This window comes from Nerophis lumbriciformis, linkage group LG01 (assembly GCF_033978685.3).
Source record: "Nerophis lumbriciformis linkage group LG01, RoL_Nlum_v2.1, whole genome shotgun sequence".
Classification (NCBI taxonomy): Eukaryota; Metazoa; Chordata; class Actinopteri; order Syngnathiformes; family Syngnathidae; genus Nerophis; species Nerophis lumbriciformis.
In genome coordinates, this window is record NC_084548.2 from 7931904 (window position 1) to 7944964 (window position 13061).

Sequence of the window (13061 nt, forward strand, 5' to 3'; positions counted from 1 at the left end):
GTTTTGTTGGATTGATTAATTAAAAAAAATAAAAAATTTAAATTAAAAATTAAATTACAAAAAAAATATCAATTTTTTAAAAATGAGAATCGATTCTGAATCGCAGAACGTGAGAATCGCGATTCGAATTCGAATTGATTTTTTCCCACACCTCTAATGCAAAGTCATTTACACGCACAAAACGACAGGGTATGATGCCAACTAGATATTAAAGTGATTGCTTAATACAGTTAATAATCATCAACAATGTGAAAATTGTTGTCATTTTTAATAACAACCCTATTAGAGATGCGCGGTTTGCGGACACAACCGCGGAGTCCGCGGATTATCCGCGGGTCGGGCGGTTGAAATAAAAAAAATTTAGATTTTATCCGCGGGTCGGGTCGGGCGGTTGAAATAAAAAAAAAAAAGATTTTAAATAGATTCAGGCGGGTGGCAGTTAAACCAATTCGGAAATATATATACATAGTTAAATGTTGTTACCCACATACGAAAAACGAGCAGGCACCTGCAGCATATGCCACAACAGAAGAAGAAAAAAAAAAGAGATGGACACTTTTACGGAGCGGAGAAGGGACGCCTCGCCGGGGTCCGGGACCGAGGCCCCTTCCCCCGAGAGGGCCCCACCGGGAGCCGTAGCTGAGGTGATCCGCGAGAAGGGCCCGACGCACGTCCAGGGTCACCACCGCGCCCACCGCACCGACACCCCGCCTCGTCCGCTTTCGCCGCGGCCGGCGTCACGCGCAGCAGGTAAGCAGCTTACCTGCCCGCCACCCCCGTGGCCGGGGGCTCGTAACAGGGGTCACTCCGCGCTCTGCCCGCGCAGCTTACCTGCCCGCCACCCCCGTTGCCGGGGGCACGTAACAGGGGTCACTCCGTGCGCAGTGCGCTCACGAAAGGGGTGGGGCTCACCCTGGTGAGCCGAGTGGGCCACTTTTGGTAAGCAGAACTGGCGCTGCGGGATGAACCGAACGCCGGGTTAAGGTGCCCGATGCCGACGCTCATCAGACCCCAGAAAAGGTGTTGGTTGATATAGACAGCAGGACGGTGGCCATGGAAGTCGGAACCCGCTAAGGAGTGTGTAACAACCCACCTGCCGAATCAACTAGCCCTGAAAATGGATGGCGCTGGAGCGTCGGTCCCATACCCGGCCGTCGCCGGCAGCGAGAGCCGCGAGGGCTAGGCCGCGACGAGTAGGATGGCCGCCGCGGTGCGCGCTGAAGCCTCGGGCGCGAGCCCGGGTGGAGCCGCAGCGGGTGCGAGGGACATTGCACCTCCACGCGCTTGGAGATGCATGCGCTCAGCGCGGCTCCCAGATGATTGCGCACTGGTGTGCGTCTGGGCCGTGACAGCGTGGCACGCATTGAATGTCTCTGCTCCATTGGATCAGTCTCCTTTCTTTAACAGGCAAAAGCTTTATAACCTCACTAATGCCTTGCATCGTCTATATTAGATATATAACAACGGGCGGGTGCGGGCGGATGCGGTTTTGATTAAATGTTAGTTCGGGTGGATGGCGGATGGTTGACGACTTTTGTGATGCGGTTGCGGATGAAATAATTGCCTATCCGCGCATCTCTAAACCCTATATATTGTTGAGGTGAATGTGATAGGCCAGATGGGAGTGTCAGTCAACTCAGAAGATGACCAAAACAAGCGCACCTCTTTTCTCAACGACATCATTAATGTCACAGCTCAGCACAAATAAAGTAAATAAAGACACATTTCAAAACAAACAAGAGAATGAGACTGGCTTCCAGTAAACGTTACTAAGTTACAAAATAAACTGAATGTCAATGTAATGGACGTACAGCCTCATGAGACTCGAGGGGACGTTTGTTTTGTCATACATCTGAAAGGGCGTGGCTGGGCGGTCTTTTATGAAATAGTAGTAGTAGAGTCATTTTTAATAGAAAAGTCGTAGAATCTGAAGTAGTACATATTTTTTAAGGTCAAAATAAAAAAAGAAAACAAAAACGTTACTTCTTTGATAGCATTTTGATATTTCGCTCGTCCAAGTGAAGAAGTCCCTCTGGCTTGCCGTAGACAGAGACGTCCTCAATTGAACTTACGGTACCGCCAGGGGCTGTTTGCAACTTTTGCTCACGGTTTCATTTTTCAAGGCAAAAAAACATAACATTGGCCATCTTATGTTACCATTAGTTGTTTAACAGACCACATTTGTTTTAAAACTGCCTATATTTTTTCACAATTACTAAGCTAGGTAACAAATTTTACCGGTCCGAAAAAAATTGATGGGCTTTTACGGCGGTCACTCACCCCGTCTCGTCAACAAGTACGCGCAGGGAGCGCGTGCACAAATACAAAAGTAGTCCAAGAGAAGCAACAAACAATTCGCAGTCATGTTGTTGTTATGATAGAAAATACATTCAATACCAGATAACACTAACTATCCAAATGGGTATCATTAGCTTTAGTTTACATTCAGGGCCGGCCCGTGGCATAGGCCGTATAGGCAAATGCTAAGGGCGCCGTCCATAAGGGGGCGCCACGCCAGTGCCACAAATGTTGGAGAAAAAAAAAAGAGTTGGTACTATTATTTCTAAATACAAAAAATAATCCCACGTTAATTAAAATGCAAAGTAAAGCCTATTTAATAGAAATATTATTTGTTACAACATTACGCCCCCTCACCCCCTCCCTCTCCCCCCGCACGGTGCGCCCCCTCCCTTCCCGTATCATGACTCTTTTTGGACGTCACCACATCAAAAAATCAACACAAGATGTCAAAACGGCCAAAACTGTCAGGTGCCCAGGGAAGAAAAAAGAGAAAAGAAGAGGAGGAGAAACGAGAAAAGACAGAGGTAGCAGGTAGGTGAGCCGAACATGAAATTATTTGTCTGTTACAGAATGTGATAGTAACCCGGCTTTTTAGCATTAAGCTAATGTCACATGATTCGGCAATTGCTAATCAATAAATAGCTAGTTCTGTTTTAACGTCGGGTTAATATTGTGGAGGTGGCTAAATTGTTATGGAAAATAATAATGTAACGTTAGGTAATTACAGTACTCCCACCTTACATTTTTCAGGGACATTTGTATTAGATCTTTTAAGCAGCTGTTTTTTGTTTACATTGTTATTGCCTTCTGGTTAGCTAATGTTTGCCCTGCAGGTAATAGTCACTTTTCCACCCCTTTATATATTAAGTATAGTTGTAAGTAAAAAAAAAAAAAGGTCAAAGACAAAGCTATTCGGTTTCTTGTGAGTATATACACTTCACTGCCGATGTGGGGGGGCGCCACCTAAAATCTTGCCTAGGGCGCCAGATTGGTTAGGGCCGGGCCTGTTTACATTACAACACCCAAAACTAATGCGCGTGCATGCGATACGTACTCACGTACATACGTAGTTACGTCATTACGCCCGAGAAGCCGTAGGAGGGCGAGCTATAACATTGGAAAGTTAACGCCCGCTAGACGCCGGCCCTGTGATGAGATGGCGACTTGTCCGGGGTGTACCCCGCCTTCCGCCCGAATGCAGCTGAGATAGGCTCCAGCGACCCCAAAAAGGGACAAGCGGTAGGAAATGGATGGATGGATGGACGCCCGCTAGACATCTGTGTAAATGTTGCAAACAGACCCTTTAATTGACTTCTTAGACTTTAAATGACGTGTGTGAATTTTAATAATAAAAATGAATACGTAGGGTTATGAACCGTTATGTGACCTAGTACAGTGTTTTTCAACCACTGTGCCGTGGGAAATGATCCAATTTCACCTATTTGGGTTAATAATATTTCTTGCAAACCAGTAATTATAGTCTGCAAATGATGTGTTGTTTTTGAGTGTCGGTGCTGTCTAGAGCTCGGCAGAGTAACCGTGTCATACTCTTCCATACCAGTAGGTGGCAGCAGGTAGCTAATTGCTTTGTAGATGTCTGAAACAGCGGGAGGCAGTGTACAGGTAAAAAGGTGTCTAATGCTTAAACCAAAAATAAACAAAAGTTGAGTGCCCCTAAGAAAAGGCATTGAAGCTTAGGGAAGGCTATGCAGAACGAAACTAAAACTGAACTGGCTACAAAGTAAACAAAAACAGAATGCTGGACGACAGCAAAGACTTACTGTGGAGCAAAGACGGCGTCCACAATGTACATCCGAACATGACATGACAGTCAACAATGTCCCCACAAAGAAGGATAAAAACAACTGAAATATTCTTGATTGCTAAAACAAAGTAGATGCGGGAAATATCGCTCAAAGGAAGACATGAAACTGCTACAGGAAAATACCAAAAAAAAGAGAAAAAGCAACCAAAGTAGGAGTGCAAGACAAGAACTAAAAGACTACACACAGGAAAACAGCAAAAAACTCAAAATAAGTCACAGCGTGATGTGACAGGTGGTGACAGTACACCTACTTTGAGACAAGAGCTATAGTGATGCATGGTTGGTTATGCTTTAAAGTCATATCCAACAATTGCGAGAACGACTTTTTACTGTCAACTGAGTTTTGTTTTTTAATGATTTCTGCTGGTGGTGTGCCTCCTGGTTTTTTCAACGCAAAAAAATGTGCCTTGGCTCAAAAAAGGTTGAAAAACACTGACTTAGTACACTACACACGCCAACGTAGACATGTTTAGACTGGCGCATTACTGAGCGCACGAGCAAGAACTACGGTGGCCCTTAAGGTTGAAAAGGGTCACGATCTAGCTTGCGGTATAGAACAAAACAAAAAAATTCTTCATTTTAAATGACCAACGTCGATAATTTAGATACAATATAAGTACTGGGACTTCAACCGACAAAGTAATTGGACACTCCAAATGGGTTCAAGGGGAAAAACAACAGTGTTCCCAATGTGATTGGGAGGAGTCGAATCGGAATGGAGGCGGGGCCAAACGAGGAAATGGGAGGGGCAAACCACTGTAAACATGGTTTGTATCCATAACCTTTTAGGTGTATTTTTAACATCTTGATTATTGTTTGAAACATCTTGTGAAGATACTTTCAATGTACATATTTTGGAAACATTTTACTGAAGGTTAACTTTCACACATTCATATTGTTGCCATTTTGATGGATGGTGTTTGTTTTGGATGGGGAAGTTTTGTATCATATTGTTGAAATAAAAGGTCTGGAAAAAAGTTAAGAAAAAATGAGGAAAAACTAAACCCCTTTTTTGTGCGGCGGCCGAATAGGAAAAAATATAATCAAGAAATAAACATCAAAATGATCACTCAAACATGTAATTAATTAATTAAATCATGAAATCAATAATTGTGAAACAATTAAATCATGAAATAACAAAAGATAAATACATGTAATTTTACATAAAATACATTGTCACATTTAATAACATGTTTATGTGTTTAATTCCTATTAAAATGAAATAAATCGTAAAATAAACATATCATGAAACTATGAGTTAAATGTATTTTAAATTAAATACATTGACATGTTTAATAACACAGGTATGTATTCAATTCCAATTATGATTAATGACATATTTACCGTATTTTTCGGACTATAAGTCGCAGTTTTTTTCATAGTTTGGCCTGGGGTGCAATTATACTCAGGAGCGACTTATGTGTGAAATGATTAACACATTAGCGTAAAATATCAAATATTATTTAGCTCATTCACGTAAGAGACTAGACGTATAAGATTTCATGGGATTTAGCGATTAGGAGTGACAGATTGTTTGGTAAACGTATAGCATGTTCTATATGTTATAGTTATTTGAATGACTCTTACCATAATATGTTACGTTAACATACCAGTTGGTTATTTATGCCTCATATAACGTACACTTATTCAGCCTGTTGTTCACTATTCTTTATTTATTTTAAATTGCCTTTCAAATGTCTATTCTTGGTGTTGGGTTTTATCAAATAAATTTCCCCAAAAAATGCAACTTATACTCAGTGCGACCTATATATGTTTTTTTCCTTCTTTATTATGCATTTTCGGCCAGTGCGACTTATACTCCGGAGCGACTTATACTCCGAAAAATACGGTAATTGTGACATAATTAAATCATGAAATAACAAAAGATAAATACATGTAATTTTACATAAAATACATTGTCACATTTAATAACATGTTTATGTATTTAATTCCTATTAAAATGAAATAAATCTTAAAATAAATATATCATGAAACTATGAGTTAAATATATTTTGAATTAAATACATTGACATGTTTAGTAACACTTGTATGTATTCAATTCCAATTATGATTAATGACATATTTACCGTATTTTTCGGACTATAAGTCGCAGTTTTTTTCATAGTTTGGCCGGGGGTGCGACTTATACTCAGGAGCGACTTATGTGTGAAATTATTAACACATTAGCGTAAAATATCAAATATTATTTAGCTCATTCACGTAAGAGACTAGACGTATAAGATTTCATGGGATTTAGCGATTAGGAGTGACAGATTGTTTGGTAAACGTATAGCATGTTCTATATGTTATAGTTATTTGAATGACTCTTACCATAATATGTTATATTAACATACCAGTTGGTTATTTATGCCTCATATAACGTACACTTATTCAGCCTGTTGTTCACTATTCTTTATTTATTTTAAATTGCCTTTCAAATGTCTATTTTTGGTGTTGGCTTTTATCAAATAAATTTCCCCAAAAAATGCAACTTATACTCAGTGCGACCTATATATGTTTTTTTCCTTCTTTATTATGCATTTTCGGCCAGTGCGACTTATACTCCGGAGCGACTTATACTCCGAAAAATACGGTAATTGTGACATAATTAAATCATGAAATAACAAAAGATAAATACATGTAATTTTACATAAAATACATTGTCACATTTAATAACATGTTTATGTATTTAATTCCTATTAAAATGAAATAAATCTTAAAATAAATATATCATGAAACTATGAGTTAAATATATTTTGAATTAAATACATTGACATGTTTAGTAACACTTGTATGTATTCAATTCCAATTATGATTAATGACATATTTACCGTATTTTTCGGACTATAAGTCGCAGTTTTTTTCATAGTTTGGCCGGGGGTGCGACTTATACTCAGGGGCGACTTATGTGTGAAATTATTAACACATTAGCGTAAAATATCAAATAATATTATTTAGCTCATTCACGTAAGAGACTTGATGTATAAGATTTCATGGGATTTAGCGATTAGGAGTGACAGATTGTTTGGTAAACGTATAGCATGTTCTATATGTTATAGTTATTTGAATGACTCTTACCATAATATGTTACGTTAACATACCAGTTGGTTATTTATGCCTCATATAACGTAGTTATTCAGCCTGTTGTTCACGATTCTTTATTTATTTTAAATTGCCTTTCAAATGTCTATTCTTGGTGTTGGCTTTTATCAAATAAATTTCCCCCAAAAATGCGACTTATACTCAAGTGTGACTTGTATATGTTTTTTTCCTCCTTTATTATGCATTTTCGGCCGGTGCGACTTATACTCCGGAGCGACTTATACTCCGAAAAATACGGTAATTGTGAAATAATTAAATCATGAAATAACAAAAGATAAATACATGTAATTTTACATAAAATACATTGTCACATTTAATAACATGTTTATGTATTTAATTCCTATTAAAATGAAATAAATCGTAAAATAAATATATCATGAAACTATGAGTTAAATATATTTTAAATTAAATACATTGACATGTTTAGTAACACTTGTATGTATTCAATTCCAATTATGATTAATGACATATTTACCGTATTTTTCGGACTATAAGTCGCAGTTTTTTTCATAGTTTGGCCGGGGGTGCGACTTATACTCAGGAGCGACTTATGTGTGAAATTATTAACACATTACCGTAAAATATCAAATAATATTATTTAGCTCATTCACGTAAGAGACTAGACGTATAAGATTTCATGGGATTTAGCGATTAGGAGTAACAGATTGTTTGGTAAACGTATAGCATGTTCTATATGTTATAGTTATTTGAATGACTCTGACCATAATATGTTACGTTAACATACCAGTTGGTTATTTATGCCTCATATAACGTACACTTATTCAGCCTGTTGTTCACTATTCTTTATTTATTTTAAATTGCCTTTCAAATGTCTATTATTGGTGTTGGCTTTTATCAAATAAATTCCCCCCAAAAATGCGACTTATACTCCAGTGCGACTTATATATGTTTTTTTCCTTCTTTATTATGCATTTTTGGCCGGTGCGACTTATACTCCGGAGCGACTTATACTCCGAAAAATACGGTAATTGTGAAATAATTAAATCATGAAATAACAAAATATAAATACATGTAATTTTACATAAAATACATTGTCACATTTAATAACATGTTTATGTCATACTTGCCAACCTTGAGACCTCCGATTTCGGGAAGGGAGAGGGGGGGGTGGGCGTGGTCGGGGTGGGACGGGGGCGTGGTTGGGGGCGTGGTTAAAAGGGGAGGAGTATATTTACAGCTAGAATTCACCAAGTCAAGTATTTCATATATATATATAGATATATATATATATATATATATATATAAGAAATACTTGACGTTCAGTGAATTCTAGCTATATATATATATATATATATATACACGTATATATATATATTTATTTTATTATATATATATATAAAATAAATACTTGAATTTCAGTGTTATTTACACATATACACACACATAACACTCATCTACTCATTGTTGAGTTAAGGGTTGAATTGTCCATCCTTGTTCTATTCTCTGTCACTATTTTTCTAACCATGCTGAACACCCTCTCTGATGGTGCATTGCTGTGTGGCACGCACCAAAGTGCTTTCATCAAATGCACTAGATGGCAGTATTGTCCTGTTTAAGAGTGTCACAACATTGCTGTTTACGGCAGACAAACTGCTTTACGGTATACAAAAACGTGACTGCTGTTGTTGTGCGTTGTTACCGCGCTGGGAGGACGTTAATGAAACTGCCTAACAATAAACCCACATAAGAAACCAAGAACTCGCCCTCCATCATTCTACAGTTATAAAGTGATTGGGCAGGTATGCTGTTTATATTGTGGGTTAGCGGACTCAGGTTCTCATGGACCTGAGTCCGCCTGAATTTCGGGAGATTTTCGGGAGAAAATTTGTCCCGGGAGGTTTTCGGGAGAGGCGCTGAATTTCGGGAGTCTCCCGGAAAATCCGGGAGGGTTGGCAAGTATGTTATGTATTTAAGTCCTATTAAAATGAAATAAATCGTAAAATAAATATATCATGAAACTATGAGTTAAATGTATTTTAAATTAAATACATTGACATGTTTAGTAACACATGTATGTACTCAATTCCAATTATGATTAATGACATATTTAAGTAATTATTTGAATTAATGGTTAATTTATTTAATTTTGTCCCATTTGCCCCTTCATAAATAACAGCGCCACCTTTAGTAATGTGTGTCTCTCAAAAGCGCCATGAGGTTTCGCATACGTTCAGAACGCAATGGAGGCGACTGATGCAGAGGAAGCTCAAAGAAAGAGAAGGTGAAGCTGCGAGAGAAGCTCAGGTTGGTGATGGGATGCAGTGGAGGCAGACGGAGCAGCTGAGGGGCTCTAGCTTGGGTGGGCAGCTTAGGCTTCCTGGGTAGTTCTCCATCTGAACCGAGAGAAAGATAACAGAAGAGTCGAGTCGAAATACATATGGCAGCTTTATAAAAATGAAGAAAAATCGTACCTGTGCTGTCTGCGCGAGTGGTGGGGGAGGAAGATTGCGAGTTGAAACTTAGAGTTAACTCTTTGCTGTGAAAGGGCGGAGACGGAGGGGGTGTCGGAGAAGGGGGCGCCAAAACGGACGCAAAGGAGGAGTCGGAGAGAAGCGGGCCTCTCCAGGGTGTCATGGTGGAGTCAGAAGGTGGTCCAATACGGGCTGAGGGTGTCTGCTTCTGGCTGCGCTTTCTGCCATTGGTCCTCTGAGTCTTGACTGTAACAATACAACGCAGTGTGTTGGCTCATTGCAAATGCTGCTTCTTGCTTATAGTTTTATAGCGAGAGAAATGGACGTCGTCACCTGTTTTACTCCCAGATGAACCAATGAGGGGCAGTCGTTCACGTGGCATCACCAACAAAGACTAAAACAACACCAATTTATCTGACGGTCAGTTGACATTTTTACTCATAAAAAGTGAAACCATTTTCTCATATAGTGTTAATTTACTCAACTGCAGAGAGGACCAGGCATTTATTGAAGTACGGCGTATATTTTTAAGGCACTCTAATCGCCTTACATGCACATGAATTTCAATAAAAGGGGATCTGTCTAAGTCTGCACGACCATGCTAATGTTGATTATTTGACACCCCAATCTTCAGTACTACTACAAAAATGTACCGGTACTAATGTTTTGCTGCCCTGAACAGAAGCACATAACCGCAAAAACACATGCATATCAGTCAAGAAATACGTTATTGTGATTGTGTTTACTCAAAGAGTAGCACACATCTCGTACGGTTAATGCATTCATTTGGGGGTCGGCTTATGTTTTTTAGAATAATTTGAACAATGGTAATGATTTTTTTAAGCTACAAATATTGTTACAAATGCATTTTTATATATTCAATTAAATGTGTATTTTATAATTTCACTAAAAATATCAACACAACATTTTTTATATATACATTTAAATATATATTTTAATAATTATTTTCCACTAAAAATAATGATACAAATACCTTTTTATATTTATTTTTTTAACAGTGCACATATACCTTTTTTTGACACTAAAAATATATACATTTATAAAGGTAATTTAAACATGCTTAATTTAAAATAAAGGTCATCAAAATTATGAGCAAGTGGATTTTTATATATTAATTTAAGTAAATATTTAGTTTAACACATGTTTTTATACTAAAAATTATATAAACAAGTTAATTTTAGTGTTAATTAGTGCACATTTTATTTAGATTAGTCACACTTTTGAATCGTGATGAAGGTGTCAGGTAAAGGAACATGAGAGCACCAGGTATTTTATTGTTAAAACATTTATTTGAATGAATATATAAGAAAATATTTTTTTTATTCTAAAATATTGCTACAAATACAATTGCATATATTAATTTAAATATACAGTATATTTTTATACTGTATATATTAACCCACCAAGGTTTGTCATTGTCATCCCATTGGGTTGAGTTTTTCTTGCCCTGATGTGGGATCTGGGCCATGGATGTCGTTGTGGCTTGTACAGCCCTTTGAGACACTTGTGTTTTAGGGCTATATAAGTAAACTTTGATTGATTGATTGATTTTTATTTTCCACTAAAAAGTGTGGATACACATGCCTTTTTTACAGTGCGCACATACACTTTTTTCGAAATTGATATTTTCAAAAATGTCACTAAAAGTATTAAGTGCATTTCTGAAAATTAATTTCAATATATTGACTCATGTTTTTCCACTAAAAATGATAAACACCCCCCGAGAGGGACAAGCGGTAGAAAATGGATGGATGGATGACATTTATACTTTGGTGCTGTCCAAATGATAAACATTTTTTAAGCATATAATAATGATTAATCATAGTAAATTACTTGTGGTAACTCGAAAATGACTTTTAATATTTATTTTGTCCCATTAATTTTCCCCCAAGCCATCGTGTGTGTTTTAAATGAATATACATTTAGAATGATCACCACTGATCCTTAAATAAGCTATAAAAAAAATTGGCAACGCTGCATAAAAGGTGACAAAACAAACAAAAAAAATCCCATTGTTGACCTTTAAAAAATATTTTATTAATCCCACGTTAGATTTTTTCATTTTATATTTGTCCACTAGGTGGCTCTCATTTTTCCCACTCAAAGCATGCAGTAAACTTTCACACTACTGTATATTATTCTGTATTGTGAATAAATAAAGCATATCCTTTGCTCTGCTACGCCTTGTTTAAATAAGGTCTTATTTTGTTAAAAAGTAAAAAAAAAAAAAAAAAAAAGTGCCACTGCAGCCCTAAGTATCCTGGTAAAAATTTAACGAGATGAGTTTATTTTTGGAAAAGTGCAGCCAGGACAAAGACAACAATGTGTAAAAAGTACCTCTGCTGTTTGGTTGAGAAAATCAATCAGTTTTGGATTGAAGATCTTGTCTGTAAAACATATTGAGACACAAGAAGTGAGTTTTATGTTGTTAACAAGATGCACTAAAGGCCTTAAAAGAAAACATCCATGCAGTTCCCTCCCTTGTTTCTCACCTTTTGCACAATGCAACTTGTCAATTTAGTTGATGGTGTTGTCGTCGTCTTTTGTCACCTCTTTCTTCGCCTTGCTCTGTCTTTCAAGGGACCGACTCACTCTCCTTCCTGAGTGATGACAGATGGGAGATGGCTGCCAGACAAAACGGGCAACATGAGACAGGGATAATATACTTAAATATTAATGGAAAACATACAGTCGGGCGTGTTCATGACCTCCATTTGACAGACACTCATTCTTTTCACAACATTGTTTTTACAGGGTCGAGAGATGGAAATGTCTTGACAATATTTACTTTATTGTGTCACCACATAGTACTAGGATTGTTTGCAATTGTGTATGGTTTTGATATTTGGTTATGAGTTATGACTCATAAATAATATTTCTTAACATATCTGAATCATGCAGTTCCAACATTGGTCCTGCAATATAGTCAAAGTGGTCAAAAAGAAACACATTTTTCTGTCTACTTTCTCGTGCACTCCAAAGCACTGACATGAACAAAATTAAGTTGTAAAATAGGACTTTTCTCTCCAATTATCGCCAGCTTCTTATTTGCGGTTAAGGCAAGTAAACGGCTCGGCTATATTGACAGCATTCACGGTGATGTTTAAGCGATGCATTGGTATTTTCTGAAAAAAGGCTGTGAAAACAAAACAGTATGTGCACCAGATATTAAAATATTACACTATCACATTGACATTTTCTGCAAAATTGTTTTTATAAAGCAGTAAAATAGCATTAAAGAAACAAACCTTATTTTGAATGTGGTGGTGTCAACTTCCTTTGATATTATCGAGTCTTCAGCTACTCAAGCATTTAAACGTACTTTACAGCTGCCCCACTGATTACAATTAAGCAATAGAATTAAAAAAAAAACTTTATTT

General features: G+C 37.4%; 1 protein-coding gene across 1 annotated transcript; it reads right to left on the reverse strand.

Moving 5' to 3' along the window:
• Nucleotides 1-9349: 9349 nt before the first annotated feature.
• LOC133615588 (uncharacterized) lies at nucleotides 9350-12601 on the reverse strand. Its single transcript, XM_061974303.1, has 5 exons — nucleotides 12174-12601; nucleotides 12019-12068; nucleotides 9994-10054; nucleotides 9661-9906; nucleotides 9350-9582 (listed from the first exon to the last, which is right to left on the reverse strand). The coding sequence occupies exons 3-5, from the start codon at nucleotides 10040-10042 to the stop codon at nucleotides 9374-9376; spliced, it is 504 nt and encodes a 167-aa protein (XP_061830287.1). The 5' UTR covers nucleotides 10043-10054; nucleotides 12019-12068; nucleotides 12174-12601; the 3' UTR covers nucleotides 9350-9373.
• Between the last annotated feature and the right edge of the window lie 460 nt (nucleotides 12602-13061).

Excerpts from the sequence above, each read along its gene's own strand:
- LOC133615588 (XM_061974303.1), bottom strand. The coding sequence starts at position 10,042 with ATGCCACGTGAACGACTGCCCCTCATTGGTTCATCTGGGAGTAAAACA. Across the intron at positions 9,907-9,993 it reads TTCATCTGGGAGTAAAACAG|TCAAGACTCAGAGGACCAAT; the intron begins GTGACGACGTCC and ends GTATTGTTACAG. Across the intron at positions 9,583-9,660 it reads CACTCGCGCAGACAGCACAG|ATGGAGAACTACCCAGGAAG; the intron begins GTACGATTTTTC and ends CTCTCGGTTCAG.